The following is an 18848-nucleotide window of genomic DNA, read 5'->3' as shown; positions in this document are numbered from 1 at the left end:
TACCAGGCAAGGAACATGCGGGTCTTCGCTGGAAGAAAAAGCCTCTTAGGACTGACTTTCCCCCAGGTATGGTAGCATGCTCCTGAAAGACTCAAAAAGGAGATGAATGGCTCTCCATGTCCCTGGCACCCACATGCTGTTGTCTCCTTAATTAGCATTGATGTCAATCTTTCAACATGTATGTTTATTTATGTGTATCAGGTGTTAGGCGTTGGAGTCAGATTTCTGACCTCAGGCCTAATGAAGCATAGGAGAGCCTGCCACCCAGAGTTTACAGCCCTAGGGGTCAAGACACAGACTGTGGAATGAAGGCTTAGCAGTAAGCTGCAGCTGTGATAAGCACCATGAATGATGCTGGGGGGCCTGAGAGCTGGTTCAGCAGTGTGGCCTGGGCTAACTTGGAACACAGAGTTATGCTGAGGGTATGACCCAAAGATTGAGACCTAAGAATGAGCGAACATTATCTAGGGGAAGTAGGAGCAAGATGGGTACCTGCGGTTTTCTAGGAAGAAGGAAGGAAATGCATATAGCTGCCAAAAGTGGAATAAAGGGACTTGTCAGACTGAGAAATGTATGGTGGGGTTGCCTTAGTTAGGGTTTTACTGCTGTGAACAGACACCATGACCAAGGCAACTCTTCTAAGGACAACATTTAATTGGGTCAGGCTTACAGGATCAGGGGTTCAGTCCGTTATCATCAAAGGAGGAACATGGCAGCATCCAGGCAGGCCTGGTGCAGGAGGAGCTGAGAGTTCTACATCTTCATCTGAAGGCTGCTAGCAGAATCCTGACTGCCAGGCAGCTAGGATGAGGGTCTTGAAACCCACACCCACAGTGACACAGCTACTCCAAAAAGGTCACACCTACTCAAACAGGGCCACAGCTTCTAATAGTGCCACTCCTTGGGCCAAGCATATACAAACCATCACAGGGGGCCATCTAATAAAAGTTTTATAGGACATAAGATCACCCACCTGGAGGGCACGAAGAACATTTCTCACAGCTCCAGTGAGCCCTCAGCATTAACCACAGTCCCACTTCTCCTCTGGGGTATCATCTGTGCCTCATGCTTTCCATCCTGCTTGGTACCAATTTCCAAGTCTGTCTGCCCAGTAGATGCATCTAGGCTCATAGGCAGCAAGCTCAGGTCTATTGCCTAAAAACTCAATAGTTTCTAATTTGTAAATGTTTGGCAAACAGATACACTGAACAACATCTACAAAACACACTTAACTGTCAACACCACCAGTCACAAATGGCCATAATTCCATGGTACCTAAAACAGGCAAAGCCCAAGATAGAAAGTCTATTTGTTGCCAAGAGCAGAGGAGGGTGACTGCTAGTATGTTTATGATGGCTGCACTTTTCTGAATATGCAGACAGAACCCACTGCACTGTGCACTTCAAAGGGGAGAGCTTTACAGTGCTAAGTCAGAGCTCAATTGAACTTTTCTCTATAAAAGCAGAGGGAGGAAACCAACACCAGATGGCTTCCAATGGGACCAGAAACTGTGACTTTGAATCCAGCAACCTGAGAACTGAACTGTTGTGCCTTTAAAATGCACTCAAACTAATCCTCATCTTGTGAGGTCAAAGGACAGGAAATTGCCTCACCAGGTCCTCCACAACCGATATGCTGAGCTATGTTGACCTGCTTCAATACAATAACAGTATGGTCAAAGACTTCCTAACATCTATTGGTAGGTTCCCAGGAAGAACACATCCATTCCTGTCACCTTGACAATATCCAACATCAGTGAGTTCACTTGACTTTGGAGCTTGTAAGCTTTGGGCTTCATGACCCAAGACAGTAGGGCAAAATCCAACTCTGGAAAATGAAACTATTGCATCTAACCTTTTTGAATGTTTGGTTTATTATTATTATTATTATTATTATTATTATTAATTATTATTATTATTATTTCTGGTGTTTCTCTAACTAGTAAGATTTCTGTTTTTGCAACTGAGTTTTTAGAAAAGAATATATATGAGACCAACCTACCCAGTAAACTGTAGGCTGGAGGCATGGAGGCCACACTGCTTTACTGAGCCCACAGGCAGAAGGAGGCGTGACTGAATGAATATCTAAGATGCAAAAACAATTTTGAAGATCTACTTTTAAGAGGTAAGAGCTTACAGAAAGTGTGGTTTATTATATTGAAAGGAGTCAGATGAGTTCAGAGAAACCCAGAGCATCTGTGTCACCCTGCCATATCCCAGAAATATTGGCTTTTGATCCTTGGGGTCCAGTCAATCTAAGTGAGTGATAGAAGCCACCGTTATCCATACAGGAAGTGCTTCTTGCACAGACAGTGTAAGGTATGAAGCCACTGCTCGGAATGCTATCATACAAGAGGAAGCAGGCTAAGTAAATGATGTCCTGGCTATGTAGTCTAACATAAACCCGCTCCCTGCAGTGGGCAGGGTAATGGCAGGGGGCCACCGTGGAGTGGTCTCATTCTTTTGAAGCCCACAACTCCTGGACCCAATAACAACTCTCCTGTCTCATCTGGGCTCCTAGATGCTTCCCACTTGTCCTTTTTCTTCCCCTTGAGTGTGCTAAGATGAACCTGTGTCTCATGCACTACTGGGGCATTTCCTTCAGTCTCTAGACAACTTTCCCTCTTGCCTGATAACAGCAGAGGATGTTACCAATGCAAAGGATAAATATGGCTTGTAAAAGAGGAGCATATGTTAAGCCAATGTACATGTTTGTCTACCCAATACTGAAGAGGCTGAGGCAGGAGGATCTTGAGTTTGAGGCGATCCTGGACTATAAAATGGAGTTCTATGGCAGCCTGAGCTCACAGGCTGGTTAAAAAAAAAAAAAAAAAAAAAAAAAAAAGGCAAAACAGGAAACGAAGGAGCAAGTTAGTCAAAATCATTAGGTTATTTAGCATATATTCATTGAGGTGACCCAATTTCTCTCAAATTCCTAATCTTTATAGCACTGTGAAGGATTCTTTGGAAGTTGGGTCTTAAGGCTCTGCCATGGCCGTGGAATCAAAGATGGCCTTGAATTTCTCATCTTCCTGCTGCTGCCTCCTGAATACTGGGGTTAGATGTGTGCCAGTTTTTATGCAGTACTGAAGCTAGCACCCAGGGCCCCATGGGTGATATAGGTAACCACACTACCAACTAGCTCTATTTGCAGCAGGAAGCGAGTTCTTCCTCGAAGTAACTAATGAGGTCATTGGGGTGGATCCTAACCCAGTATGACCAGTATCCTTATAAAGAGTGGACGGTTGGGGTAGAGAAAGTCAGAGGGAGTTGATGGGAAGAGGTGCGGGAAGAATGTCACGGGGGACAGAGGCAGAGCCTGAACTCGGCTTTCCACAGGCCAAGGAACAATTTGGGTATGAGAGACTGGCAGAGACAAGAAAGTTCTATAGGTTTCTGAAAAAGCTGTCTTGATGGCCCCTAGCCCAGCCTCCAGAATAGCAAGACAATATACTGCTGTCATTCTAAACATCTGGTATTCAGATGTTTATTCCAGCAAGTCTAGGAAGCTCCATGAGTATCAGTACATAGCATGTGCTATAAGAGCATCCCTGCCTATGTAGGATGGGTCAACCAGTGACACAGATCTGTTCATTTACATAGCATGCACTGCTGCCTTCACAGAAATGATTCATTTACATAAGGCCTGTAGGCAGTATTCACAGAGTTTGTCTTCTTCCCTTGTTCTAGGGATAGGAACAGACAACAGTCAGTACGCACTAAATTAGTTGTTACAAGTAGCAAATGAGTTAGTGTGGAGGGCGGGATATGACTGATGTGATGAATTGAAATGAAATTGCCAAGTCTGCACCAATGTGATGTGTGGAACCAGGCTGGAGGAGGGCAAAGGACCACTGCATGCCCACATCAAGGAGAAAAACATGGCAGGCACATGAGAAGCCAGGGTAAAGGCCCGTTAGTGAGATGGGCCTGGAGTGTTCAAGGAAAATCAAGAAACCACCTGAGCAGGCAGGTCTGAAGGGTGGCATCTTGCAGGTCACTGCAGGGTGTGGGCTATGATGCTGAAGGGGTAGAGAGAGCATTGATGGGGGATTCCTGCAGGAACTCATGGACAAGCCCCACAGGGTCACTGAAGGCTCGCTGGCTATAGCAAAGGGACAAAGTAAAACAGCCCGGAGCATTGCAGCATGGGGGGAGGAACTGAATTCTAGAAATACATTGAACATAAAAGTTTACAGAAAACCTCAGGAAGCCGAGAAGAGAAGCAATCCGGGAGTAAAGTGAAACAAAATGTCCATGGATGTCCAGAGCAAACAACGATTTTCCTCAGGGAAACTGGGCAAAAGTTCTGCCTGTCTGGTGGGCTGTGCATGGGGGGGAGGGGCACCATGGGGCTTCAGACTGTTCCCACTCTCCTGAGCACCAACATGGACACAGTGCTTATCATGGGTAGCTGGGCTCTGAGGTCCCTAAAGAGCATGGAATGCTGTGAGCTCAGCCGTGCCACAGGTAGCTGATGGAGGGGAGATACGTTCTTTTAGGATGGAGTATTCTTAACAGAGAACAGCAGGGCCATGGTTTGTTTGGCCTAGAGCTGGTAGGTGTCTGGTGGGAACAACCGTACACTTCTAAAAACCCCTTTAATGTCCCTTATTTAGAAAACCAAAGGATTGCTTCTGATAGCCTAAGAGAGGTCTGGTGGTGTGTGTGTGTGTGTGTGCGTGCCCTTGAATGGGTCTGTATGTGTATATGCTAGTGTGTGTATGCCCATGCATGTGCCTACGCATGTGTGTGAGTGTTTTTGTGTGTACGTGCACTTGCATGGTGTCTGTATGTGTATACCCTTGCATATGCCTGGTGTGTATGCCCTTGCATGTGCCTGTGTGTGCGCATGTGTGTCTGAGTGTGCATGAGTGCTAATTCACCAGGGGTGGAGCAAAGCACATGTCATTTCCAGCCCTGGCTATGGCTCTTCCCTGGCCAGGAACCACAAATGCCCAAGAGTGAGAAGAGGCAGAAGCTGGCTTGTGGCAGGCTCTGTCCTGGTCTGCATCAGTTTTCCCAGAATGGGGATTCTACAGATTCTGAGTTCAAATGCTTTGTGTTCATGGTTAATCACAAAGGTGAGCCCTGTTGCCAGGCATGGGGCTTTGCCCTGGCATGGCATGTGAATCTCTCTGGCTTCCAAAAGAGCTGGAAGGCAGCCTAGCACAAAGACAAAGGGAGCATCAGTCACACGGAGTTTTAGAATTGATCCAGCTAGCTCTTTCTGGGGAAGTTTCTCTGAATATTTTATGTGTAGCCTCATCTATGCCCCCATATTCCCCTCATATAGTAAAAAAGCAAACTTGTCTACTTAGGGTGGCCTAGGGAGGTAGAAATAACAAAAAAACAACCATGAAAACTAATAGAGCATGCCATGTGAAATTATGGGATATTGATTAGACATGAATATGTAATGAGGTAATCTGTCGTATTGCCATACAGACATCATTGCTCAAATCACACTGAAATGGAGTCATACCATCCCATAATAGTAATGTTGCTAACTAACATTAACAATAGGAAGGATGTAGAATTTGCTGATGCCTATTGGGGTTCCATATAGATTTTCACCTTGATTGATAGTCCCCGCCAATGGTCAGTGGGCAGCTCAGTTCACCACAGAGAAAAAACAACAATTTGTCTTAATCAAGCATGCTGCCTCTAACATCCACCTACTGGCCTGGCTGCTATGTGTTTGTCAAGCTGAAAGCCTTAGAGACCTCCTCCATGTCTCTGCAAACAACTGAGGATCGAATAAACACCGTTTCTCATTCTTTCCTCATGGCTATGTAATTCAGCCACAGAGAAAATGACAACAAGTCAAGCTAGCATCAGAGAGGGTTGAAAAAGTTCACACTTCGCCTCTTGGTTTGCCCATACAATATCATTAAACAAAGATGAAGGGAGGGGTGGAACATAAATTCTGAACCTCTTTTTTTTTTTCTTTTTTAATTTTGGGATGGGTTCTCACACATCTCAGGATGAACGTACACTCGCTGTGTAGCCAACCAAGGCTGACCTTGAATCTCTGGTCGTCCTGCCTCCACCTCCCTAGTGCTAGAACCCTAAGTGTGCACCTCCACACGCAATTGGTGCGGTGCTGTGGGTGGGACCCGGTACTTCATGCATGGTACGCAGGCATTCTTCCCATGAGCTCCTCTGGCCCCTTGAAGCTCTTCATTGCTGCCCAAATCCAAGAAGGCCAAGTAAGAGTGGCAAGTCAGTATTGCTTACTTACGAACAGATCGTGTGGCAAAGATACATCTGCCACCCAGTCAGCTGTTTAGGAAATGCCATGCATCCTTTCTCAGGGACAGTGAACGAGGCAGTGGGGGATACTGATGAGCACAGTGCATTTGTGTTTACCAATGACATCTGGGTTCATTTTTGTGCTCAGTCTATCACAGTGCTTTGTGAAATATTCAGGTATTATTATTCTATAGCAAAAGAGGAAACTGTAGTTCCCTGGGTAACAGGAGACATAATTCACTCAAGGCCATTTGTCCTGTACTGTTCTTGCCGGGAAATGACCTAACCCCTTCACCCCGTAGGCACAAAGGAGGCAGAAAAAACACTACTAAAGCCTGCAGGGAAGACACACCCCTGCTGCTGTTGACTCAGGGACTCAGCCCCCTCTTTTCTTCTTACAATGTGGTTTTTCATGACACCAAGAACTTGGCTCAAGTCAGTGGTAAAGATAAAGAAGAAGGGCTGAAGCTACAGTTCAGTCAGTGTTCCTTTCTTTTCCTCCTCTATTCAGGGTGCACTGGAGGACCAGGCGTCCCCACCTAAACTGTGATTCAGTATCTCCTCCACACGCCCTGCTTCATCTAACGCCAAAATGCCATTTCTGATACCTGACTCCAAAGACATGAGCTTCGGGAGGGCTGGGAGTAGGCCAGAAGCTGGGAGGGAGCAGAAGAAACTAGCTCTTTCCTGGTGACTTTCAGAAGTGACCAGAAAGAACAGGCTTGCTTGTCAGCCATGCAGACCTCTGGGCACCATACCAGACGCTATCCTACACCAAGATAGAAGTCCAGGACGAAAGGGATATGGGTGAGGCTGATTAAAGTGGTACGAGGATACCTTTGTGAGAAGCACCTCCCACTGATCCTGCTGTCCCTGGAAGCTGCACCTACTCTGGCTGTCACTTCTGTCTCTACTCCCTGTCTACTCCCGCAGGCAGTGATTCTCTTCCAGGCCAACTGTGAGCTGTAGTTTATTGGCAGAGGCTCGGTAAGGTCAGTCACATGCCAGGAACAAACCTCTCACTTGTTTGGGATTTGGGTTTTAAGGACTTTCCTAGGACTGATACACAGAAGCAAGATTTACCCTTGCTTTGAGACAGTAAGTTTCAGGAGTGCCTTGCAGTAAAGACAAGGTTTGTCCCAGCATTGCAAACCTCAGCACAGCTGTGTTAGCTGTTAAGTCCTACCTCAGGCTTAAGACAAAGTCAAGCCTTACTCCGCCTTGAGGCAGAAGGAAGCCTTACCCAAGCTTTGAGATAGAGGTAAGCCTTACTCCAGCCTTGTAGTGGCCACTGAGAATTTTAATGAAGTTGGGTCCCTGGGCTGTACATACCCTTTGGTAGTGAGAAACATGTCCTTGGGGACTAGATTTGCAATGGGAAAGGATCCAAAACCAACTTGGCACTGAGACTGAAGACTGATCCAGCAGAGAAATCACATTTGGGTCTGAGGCCAGAGCAACTACAATGAAGACCTGACATTCTGGGAGGACTTGAGCGCTCTTCTTGAGAACATGAGAAGAAAGAACTTCTCAGCAGGGGAAAGATGAATACAAGGACACACTTGAACAGACCTGTGTTTTATAACCATATCTCATCCAGCTTCTGACAGCGGGGACTCAGTTCTTCCAATTCAATGAATGCCCAACATTCATCCCTGGAAGAAGGGACAGGACACTGTGAGGACTGATCAGAGACTCACCTTGCCAGTGATGCTTGTAGTCACACATGCGGGACAGGGCGATCATCATGGCACAGTACAAGGGCAATATGGCTGCACAGAGCCGCCAGCTCTTCCCCCGCCCACTCTCCGTGAAGCAGTGCAACTTGCCAGCCAGGTAGAATGTTGTGAAACCGAGGCCCGAGAAGGCAACTGCCAAAGAGAAAAAGCAGACATTACCCTAGCGGGTGAGGAGCAGTGGGGACTTGGTGAATCTCAGACTTCCTGTCTGCCATCTTTATGCCCCAAGGCCAAGGCAAGAGAAACCAGGTACCTTGTAGGAAATCTGTTCTGCCACAGCTATTCTAGAATAAACATGCAACCATGAGAATGACCTTCCAGGTGTGCTTGTGCCCAAAGCCTATTCTGTGTCATTATCCTCACTCACATGTTCAACAAAGGGTTAATGATGTGTTTGTGATGGGTGATCTTGGTTGTCAACTTGACATACCTGAGACAAATGAAACCTCAGTTAAGAAACTCCCTTCATCAGATTGACCCATGGACATATCTATAGAGCAATTTCTTGAGTGCTAATTGAGGGGAAAGGGCCCAGCCCACTGTGGGCAGTATCATCCCTAGGCATGGGAGCCTGGGCTGTTTAAGAAAGGTAGCTGAACATGAACCAGGAAGCAAGCCAATAATCAGGTTCCTGCTTCAAACTCCCTGGCTTCCCTCCATGATAGACTGTAACCTATAAGATATGAAATATAACTTTTTATCCCCCAAGTTGCCTTTTATTTTCAGAGTGAGTTATCATAGCATGGAAAAGCTAGCTAGGACAGCTATCTAATATATGCTAGGCAGACACATGTTAAATGGGAGAAGAAAAAGATATGCAGGACACCATCTCTGCTCTCACTGGGCTTGGGGGCTGATGGAAGAATATGGCCGTTCTGCGAGACTATGTTAAATATATATTACATGCAGTAAGAAAAAAGTGCACCCAGGTAAAAAGTCAGGAAGATGTTTGCTAACATTAGAAGGGTCAGGATGAGTGAGATGACTGGGATAATTTCTGCGTTTTGTTAGAGATAAATCATGAAACAGCAGCATTTGCTGACCTCAGCAAATACCAAAAAGGAGTGGACTTGATGGAGAAGCCACTCATGGCAAACACCTTAAATTAATTTTAAATTATAAAATTACTGTATTTTAGAAATGCATAGACTTAAAACCACGGAGTTTGGATATAGTATACGTAAACTGACAGGCTTTCATCCTTCTATTTATGGCTATATGAATGGATCTGGAAGGCACTCTAGTATGTGAAATAAATGTGCCCAAGAAAGACAATTCTAGTCTTGTTTCTGTTGTTGTGATGAACATCCTGAGAAAAAGCAACTTAGGGAACAAAGGGTTTGTTTACTTATAGTTCCAAGTTACACGTCCATTATTGTAGGGAAATCAAGGCAGGAGAGTAAAACATCAGATGCATAGCCAAAAGTAGAGAGAATAAATGCAATGCATGGAAACTTGCTTTCTTACTCTCAGATAGCTTTCTCCTTTCCTCCTTTCGTATACTGTCCATGATGTCTAGGGAATGGTGCTGCCCACAAGGAGCTAGATCTTTCATAATTTACCAATTAAGATAACCTTGCACTTACATACACATAGGTCAACCTATCCTATAAAATTCCTCACTAAGAATTTCTTTTCTAGTGATTCTAAATTCTATCAAATCAACACTTAAAGCTAGTAACCACACAGAAAAACGTCATATATTTTTGCTCACTTTGATCTCACAGCAGAGTAAAACAGTGGTCATTAGTGTCAAGAATGGAGAGAGTTTGGGTAAAAGGCATCAAAAGAGTTTATTAGGAAGGCTTTGTTCTAATGCTCTATTGGTATCCAGGTCCTATTGCCAGACAGTCTAACTGTAGTGGCCTGGCATGGTCCCTGCATTAGATGTGTGTGTTCCTGGGTGCAGCCCTGTGTGCCATATCTGAACTTCCCTGTGGTTATAATGGCTGCCATGACTGAGTTCAGAGGCTTTCCTTAAGGCCAGCTACTATAGCTGGTCATCTTCTCCAGAGGGCAGACTTACAAACCTTTGTCTTGATTGGAAGATACTTCTAAAGATGAAAGTTCCTACAAACTCAGCCCACACGGAGACTTTGGAAGAACAGCTCTGACAAATACTTCGCCAGCACACCACCAAGTCCAAGGGACTATGCAAAGCCTGATTCTTATAAAAACAGTGACTCCCAGGCTGGCTCCAGGCCCATGAGTGACAACTGACTTTTCACAGTATTGCTAAACGGATCTGTATGAACACTGCAGTGTGAGAAGCCCTGGCCCCAAACACATCCATCATCCTTTTTAAGGGGTCTTTAGGTCAATCTCAAGAAGATAGCCTAAACTCTGAGTGTGTGTGGGGGGGAGACTAGAAAATTTCCTCTTCAAAGTTGTTTACAAAGGTGGAAAATTAAAAATGATTGATTAAAGGCATAAACAGCCCAGCCTTGACACCTCTAACAGCCAGGGAGCCGGGGGGTGCAGCATGCAAACCCAGATTACATAACAATGTTGAATGAAAAGAGGGCACAACAGTAGGTTCCAGGCCAGCATAGTTATCATGGGCAATGGTGAACCGCCTTCAGCGTTTCCAAATCATCTCTGAAAATTGCATAGCTGCTTAAAAGGGATGCTGGCTATGAGCATAAAGTTACAGCAAAGTAGGTCTCCCTTAGCAGCCAAGGCAAACAAGGCTACAATGGATCCCCACTGCCTCTTAAATATATATTAAACCTGGTTTTCTTAGGTACACAAAGGAAGCAAAAGTAAGGAAACACACATGGCCGCTGTATGTGTGCACTGGAGTTGCTCTCCTCATGACCAGCAAACACATGTTACACATGTTGAGGATTAAGCTTAGCCTAAGAAGATATGAGACACGGCACTGCCCAGCAAGGCGCGCTATGATAGGAGGGTATTAAGTGACTTCCATAGCATTCTAAATGTGGAACCATTTGGGCACCATCCTAGCTGGTTCAGTAGCTTCTTAATTTCCGCCCACATGCACTGGACTCCATCCTTCTCATTCATTTCCAGTCTCCCATGAGGCACAGGAGTGGGAAGGCTGGTCAGCTCATTCTTATTGGCTCTGGCCTCATCCTGAGCTCTTACAGGAGGAATAAAATGGTCTTTATTGAAGAGAGACAGCTTAGCAAGTCTGTCCACCTAATTATCCTAAGTGTGAGGATAACCCATCCATAGCCCAACTGCCCCGAGGCTCTGTTGGGCTATGGATGGGAGTTTCCAGAATCAGAGACGACACAACTCAGAGCAATGCCAAATTGTCATCTTCTCAGGAAAACACTATTTAAAAAGCTAGGGGATTTAGCTCAGTGGTAGAGCGCTTGCGTAGCAAGCACAAGGCCCTGGGTTCGGTCCTCAGCTCAAGAAAAAAAAAAAAAAAACCTAAGGAACACCAAGTGGATGAGGAAGAGGATGAGAAATTTGTACACTGACCACATAAAAAGTGTCTTGAAGACTTCAACACAGTTGCATCATGGGCTCAAGTTACCAATTCTCCCTGCACTTTGGTACCTTCAGGAGGTGGAGAAGGAAGGAGATGGCCTAGCTAGCAATGAGGTCCTGACCTCCACCTGACTTGTCACCCAGGAGCTCTCACAGCACAGTGCTGGCACCAGCTGTGGCCTCAAGGGATTTGCATCATTCCCTGGAATGCAGGTAAAGTCCTCTCTCCTGACCAGTTGGAGGCAGCACCAGGGCACAGACTCTGCCAAGCAGGGAGGCCTTTCCCTCTCTGCAGAAGAGGATTTCCTTTGGAAAGGTGGAGAGCAATTAATTGCCTGGAGGCCAGGAGAGCCGCAGCAGCCAGTTTCCTTGACACATGCTACTGGTTCTTTGGACAGTATTTTAAAAGCACTGCAAGCTCTTACTTTTCTAGGCGACAACATAAAGCTCCAATTCCATGCTAAACCTCATGCTTGTCACTTTCTTGCTGACATTTATACAGTTTTGGCCCGGTGTTCTCTTTTCAGACAATGGACTTGGGGGAGATTCCTTTGGGCCTGGCAGACACATCTGACCATCATACAGTTTGCGTCCTTTGCTCCTTTGCCTTTTCTTCTCATTACCTGCTGAGTCTAAATTAGACCCACCAAGCTATGGTTGAATAAATACCATTCCTTATGAGACAAGGGGCTTGGGACCAGGATTCAATGTTCCATGAATCATTCCACTCTGAGATCCAGAATCCTAGATTCAAATTCAATGAGGAGAGCAAGTAAGTAAGAAAGTCATCAAAGATAAATTTTCTAACACTGACCATGCTTCACCCTATTTTCTTCTCAAAGGAGCACAGTCCACTGGGCTGCTGGGGCTCTCCACCCCACGTTGGAGCTAGTTAGATGACGCCCATTTGCACTGAGACTCTCTTCTCTGTCTCCCTTTAAATGGATCACTACTTTCTAACATGATGAAGAAACAAAACTCAGACTAGAACGTAGCAAGGCACGCCTGGCAAGTAGAATGCTTGCCTGGCATGCGTGAGGCCCTGTGTCCACCTCTAGCATCACAGAAGGCCAGGCATGGAAGCACAGACCTGTAATCCCAGCACTCATGTAGTGACGGCAGGAGGAAGAAAGATCAAAAGTTCAAGGCCATATTCAGGTGCATAGAGAGAGTTTAAAGCCATCCTGGAACCCAGGAGATCCTATCTCGGAAGAGGAATGGGGGAAGGGAAGAAGGGGGAACCCAATCCTAGCTGAAATAATGGGTTTTCAATTACATAGTCAGTGCACTGTCCACTTTGGAAGACAAGATTACAGGAGAGATACATATATATTTGTTAGCATTGGCAAGAGTAGAAATATGAGCAGAACACCCCTCCCCCCCCCAAAAAAAAACCAGTGAAGTGAGGGAATTTCAAGAATCTGCCTTTTCTGGGCAACAAACAAGAACCTGACTTTTCTGGGCAACAAATTCATTATGCCCTAGCATTTAGAACACATGTATAGGTGCATGCACACACACAGCCCTTTACCGCAGATGGGAAGGAAGCGGGCATGGTGATCTGCAAGAAAAGTTTTGTGCCCTTTGCTTTCAGAGAATGCAGGCCTTCTTGACTAAAGCAGTCGACTGTAAATATTGTCATGAGGATCTGCCTGACAACAGCAAAGACGCTCTTAGCTAGGAAGAAGGCAAAAGTGAGAGCGTCTCACCTCGTTTCAAGAACATGAGAGCTCACTTGTTTTCAATGACAGAGGTAAAGGAAAGGGTCCAGGAGGTGTCCCAGGCCCATCCAGTGACATGACTGCCTGCCTCCCAACTGATAGGTGCTGGGTAGCAGCAATCACTTATTCCTCTCCCTGAGATCCAGGCCAATGAGCCAAGATTTGCAGGTCTTCTCTGGCAAAGGAAAAGTCCGTTCACTGAGCTCTCTTATGTATATAATAATGGTTTGCCTTTTCTCCTCAGCTGACTCTTAAACCAACTCTCACTTTAAAGATTTAAGTAGCGAGAAAACTGGCAGTGAAGAAAGTTCTACACAGAACAACCTGTTCTTGTAAGTGAGAACAACCCTAAGTATCAGGTGGAAACTTGGAGACTTGGGATAGCCAAAGCCAACTTGAGTAAAAAGAACAATACTGGAGGTATCATAACACCTGATTCCAAGTTAGAATACAGAGCAGTAAAAACAAAGCCAGCATGGTATTGGAACAGAAATGGATGCATCGGTCAATGGAATAGAACAGAGGGTCCACATTAGACATACACACAGCCAGCCCCAGCCACAAGATCTTTGACAAAGGTGTCAAAACTTCCACTGTAGAGAAAATAGTCTCTGTGAGAAATGGTGAGGGGAAGCTGTTTTTACACACTGAAGAATACTAGAGCCTCATCTCTCACCAATTCAATACAATTCAATTCAATACAGACATCAATTCAAAGTGGATCAATGATCTTAATATAAAATCTGAAACTACTAGGAGAAAATATTTCAAGATAGAAGAAGTCTAGGTAGGGGCTTTCTGAAAGGCACCAAGAGCCCGGGAAATAACAGGAAGCTTTAAAAGAGGGAATAACATGATATTAAAATTCTCTGCACATCTAAGGAAACAGCTGAGTTCTGTCAAGTCTACAGAATGGGAGAAACTCATTGTTGGCTATACATCTGAAGAGAATTAAAACTAGGCCACATAGTAATCTCAAAGTCTAACTACCTCCAAGCCTCAAACCACCCAATCAGTAAGTGGCATGATGAAATGGACAGTCCCCCAAAGTACACGTGGTAAGACATATATGAAAAAAGTCCAATAGCCTTAACTATCAGTGACATGCTAATTAAAACTGCATTGAGATTCCATCTCACTCCAGTAAGAATGGCTATTCCCGATAAAACAAGCAGTGCCAGGACGGGTGGGATGTGGGTGACGTGGAGCTCCTTTATAGTATTACTAGTAGGAAATTAAAGTGATCCAGCCACTGTGGACGGTGTGAGTGAGAAGGTTCCTCAAAACACTAAATATGGGTCTATCCTATGTCCCAGCTTTACCACTCTTGGCAGATGTCTAAAGGACTCTTAAAGGCATCATATCACAAAGATGCCTTCAAAATGACATTTAATGCCACTCAGGTCACAATAGTCAAGTTATGGGATCTGCGTAGTTGTCATAAACAGTAAACAGATAAAGAAAACATGGTCTCAGTACACAACAGGGGTTTATTCAGTCCTAAAGAAGAATGGAATTGTATAATTTTCTGTGAAATGGATATAATTGGAGATCATCATATTAAACAAAACAAGCCATGGACTGGAGAGATGGCTCAGTGGTTCAGAGCACTGACTGCTCTTCCAGAGGTCCTGAGTTCAATTCCCAGCAACCACATGGTGGCTCACAGCCATTAGTAATGGGATCTGATGCCTTCTTCTGGTGTGTCTGAAGACAGCTACAGTGTTCTCATATACATTAAATACATAAATAATCTTTTAAAAAAGCCAAAAACAAAACAAAACAAAAAACCAAGTCAGACTCAGAGAGTTAAACGTCACGTTTCCTCTCATTTGTGGATGTTAGATCATCTATAGATACATCAAATTATTGATAGATTTGCCAGCAAAGCAGATAGGATACTGGGAGAAGGAAGGAGGGGGTGAGGGAGGGAGAAGAAAGAGAAAATGTTGGGTGAATAGAGCCCATTTTCATGACACCCTTGAAAAAGATTATCTTTATGAAACCATGGGCATAAAAAAACATGAAAGAAAAAAAATAAGACAATGAACGCTGGGAATTTGACTTGGATAAAATTCTGGGGAGATGAAGAGATGTAAGAACAAGTTAAACCATTATAGGTCACCATACACAAGATGCCATTGATTTTAAGATTTATCATTGTCTGTGCCATATAAAGAAAAAATACCGACACCTGCTTTCATATCGCACTGACTGCAAGATGTGCTCAAACCTTAGCTAACTAAAGCTGTCTTGTAACTAAAAAAACAAACGAGACAAGAATCAAGGAATTATCCTGCCTTCCCTGTTGCATTTTTAACTTTTTCTAATAATAATACATTTCCCAGACAAACATCGTTCCAGACACTGAGGATAGAACTGTGCTTTAAGGCGGCAATCAGTGTGAATTTTCTATCTGATTCCAAGAGCCGGGGTTTCCTTTCCCAAGAGGAAGGAGGTGTCTGAATGGCAATGTTGAGGCTGCTCTGCAGAAGTTGGGGAAGCAGGACAGGACCACACAAAGCCAATGGTACAGGTAACAAGATTGCTGCCACTGCCTCACAAGGACCGGTGTGGTATCACGTGTCAGGAACCCGATTTCCTTACCGTCTTAGAACAATGCATGGTCCTGTTCAGCACTTTGCTATTCCTCTCTAGCCTTCAGTAATGAGAGGATGGGTACGGGTACAGTCACAAACAAGCAAATAATGTAACTGAGTAAATAAAAAACAAAACCTTTAAAACGTGATGTCCTGTCTCTGAGATCTCATCCTGGTCTTGCTTCCAATGTCAACAATGTTGGAAAAAACCTTTGAGCCTAAGCTTCCTTCTTTTCTCCATATTGGAGAAAGAATCACCATTAAACAGATAATATGCGGCTGTTACTGCACTGTTCTGTGAGCTCTGTGAGTAACAGAGGAATGACTTTCAGGAGCATTGAGTGTGTGCAGTACTCAGCTCCATCGTGGAGTCCAGCATGAACTTGTCCCTTGGGGAATGCCAATTCATTTCCACCTTTGCACAGTAGGTCCGTGACAGCTGATTCTCCGCACTATGTGAGGACTACACACCAGAAACTTTGAAACCCTCAGCACAGGTCTTGGTAGCCAGTGCTTACTCATTTCTTATCACTGGCTGAGACATTGGGTTGCCTCCATTCTGTAAAGCCCTGTTTCGAAAGAGAAACTTTAATAGACTCTCCTTGTAGCCTCCAGCTCTTTGGTCACACAGGTACAAATCCACTTAGAGAGAATTCCAGGGTCAGATTCCAGGGCTCTTCTCATCCCCAGAGGCTCTCAGGAGATGTTAGCAAAATTAACAAACTTGAAGACAGGAAGAGAAGAGGTGGTGGAGAAGTTTTTCTTTCTCTCTTTGAAGGAAGCCCATGCCTCTCCAATAAGAGAGCCAGACATGCTTGTGCCAAGTGACTCATTCCAAAAGGTATCTCCTAGAGTCCTTGGAAATAAATTCTATGTATTGGAGCCTACTTTAAACACAATCAAACTTCTCTCCCCACTCTTCTTTCTCTCCTCCTTCCCTCTTTCCTTCTTCCCTCTCCCTCCTCCCTCTATCCTCTCCCTCCTCCCTCTATCCTCTCCCTCCTCCCTCTATCCTCTCCCTCCTCCCTCTACTCTCTCCCTCCTCCCTCTATCCTCTCCCTCTGAATTTTTGGGGCAGGATCTTATGTAATCCACACTGTCTCAAGCTGTGTATCTACAGACTTTGAAAGCCTGATTCTCTTGTCACTCTCTCTCAAGAGCTGAGATAACAGGAGCATTCCCCCTGCCTGCCTTTATATGACCAGTTTGTCAATTTGTAGTTTTAATCCTAGTTTCTCAACTCACAGACTTGGCCTAGCACAGATACCAAAGACCCGGCTTCTACCCTGGGGAAGTTACACTGAAGAAAGGGACACTGAGATAACACAAGAAGTTGAATGGAAGAAAGACTGGGAGGCAGGGAAAGGCTGAGGAGGAGCTTGGCTGCCTGGAGTCCAGGGCTGAAAGCAGCCAGAGAGCTGCTTTCGAGTCCAAGGGTGGGCAGAATGGCCAACAGCTTCCAGCAGAATCACTTAATCTAGCATCACGAGCCTGTTGTGTCCAGTCTCATTGTAACTTGGGCCATGTTCGTGTTGATATCCCTGGGAAGTTTGCTCTATTCTTGGGGAAGGTGGGAGGTCTGGGAAAGGAGAGAAGTGAGGGGAACTTCAAAGAGTGAAGGGAGGGGAAGGTTCAGTCAGGATATATTGTATAAGACAAGAATAAATAAAAAAATTGTTTAAAAGATGCAACAAACACTGGTTTGTTGAGAAGATGCTTTGAGCCATCTGCTAGTGCAAAAGTGGTGAACTAAACCCTAAGCATCCTGGGAAGGCAAGGCAAGCCTGGGACTGCTGAAGCTCATCTTGTCCTGTCCTAAGAGGTGCAGATAACCATCCTGGAACACTGACAGTGGCAAAGTCAAGCAGACCTGGGTGGATACAACCTGGCTCTCTTCCTTTGGTGGCATGTTCTTAATACTTGCTTAAGTTCATACAGCTCCTACTCTATTTCAAGTTCATTGATAAACCACTTCATCTTCCTATGCCTTAGACCTGAGAATCTCTTGTTCCTTTGTGTTCTATAGCTTTCTCTCACCCATGAATGAAGAGAGCTCACTTTGTTCCCTGAGTCTGGTGCAGTTTCTAAGCAGTGATCTCTGGAAAATAGAAAGGGGCCTGTTCAGGAGGATTCTGAGATCATTACTATAGTAGATAGATAGACAGGGACTCACTCCATCCATCCATCCATCCATCCATCCATCCATCCATCCATCCATTTACCTACCTATGTATCTATGCGTGCACGCATGCGCGCGCGCGCGCGCACACACACACACACACACACACACACACACACACACATTTTCTAGAGAGTAAGATGTGGTCAAGAACGCGATGCAGACCCAGCTCAGTTCCTCCCACAGGAACCCATGCATTTGCAAGTCTGACTCCAAAGCCCTTGCCCTCTATTGGGCACATCCTTCTCCTCTTCTTTCCTTATCAGGTGTGCATCTTTTCTGTCAATGTCTACATTTGCTGAGAATCTACCAAGTACACACATGGGAGCTGGAGAGACTCCTTGGTGGTTAAGAGTAGTGGAAGAGAACTTGGTAACAGAAAAGGAAAACTGAGAGCAGATGGGAGACATCCTTTGTCAGGGTTGTAGAGGCACCAGTCCTGGGAACAGGCCTGGCCCAGAAGAAGTATAAGCAGAGGAGAATTAAGTATTTCTTTGTAAACAAGAGAATCCGCCCTATCTTCCCTCACCCACCCCAGGGATTGCTGAAAAATGCTTATCAGGACTCTCTCTGAGGCCTGGGTGACTAGCTGGGAAGTGACTTTGCATATCAGAACATCCCCATCTACAGCAGGTCTAAAGCCTCGTCTCTCCCCTTTCAGACTGGATGATATGTCATGATGATTTGAAACATAATATAAGACTAAGCCTTCAAAGGGGAGAGATTACCTTTACCATTATGCCTTGGGGGAGCTGATAAGAACCTGGGCAGGGCTCCCACAAAGATAATATTTTAATGGAAATGCTTTTATTCCACTTCCAATGGCCTTGGCATAACATAAATTTGACAATGGGGTCTGAATAGTAATGTGCATGCTTGGGAAGGGCCAAAAG

General features: G+C 45.0%; 1 protein-coding gene across 4 annotated transcripts in view; it reads right to left on the bottom strand.

Moving 5' to 3' along the window:
* Positions 1–18848, bottom strand: part of Plpp4 (phospholipid phosphatase 4) — a 131992-nt gene that overhangs the window by 5161 nt on the left and 107983 nt on the right. For 3 of the 4 annotated variants that reach the window (XM_087560213.1, XM_087560209.1, NM_001191631.1), the window contains 1 exon segment: positions 7955–8125. The exons of the other annotated variant lie outside the window; for it this stretch is intronic. In XM_087560213.1, the coding sequence (XP_087416339.1) occupies positions 7955–8125 (171 nt within the window). 4 annotated transcript variants of the gene reach the window in all.

This window comes from Rattus norvegicus, chromosome 1 (genome assembly GCF_021556685.1).
Source record: "Rattus norvegicus strain SHRSP/BbbUtx chromosome 1, alternate assembly SHRSP_T2T, whole genome shotgun sequence".
Taxonomy (NCBI): Eukaryota; Metazoa; Chordata; class Mammalia; order Rodentia; family Muridae; genus Rattus; species Rattus norvegicus.
This window is presented reverse-complemented; position numbering and strand designations above follow the sequence as displayed.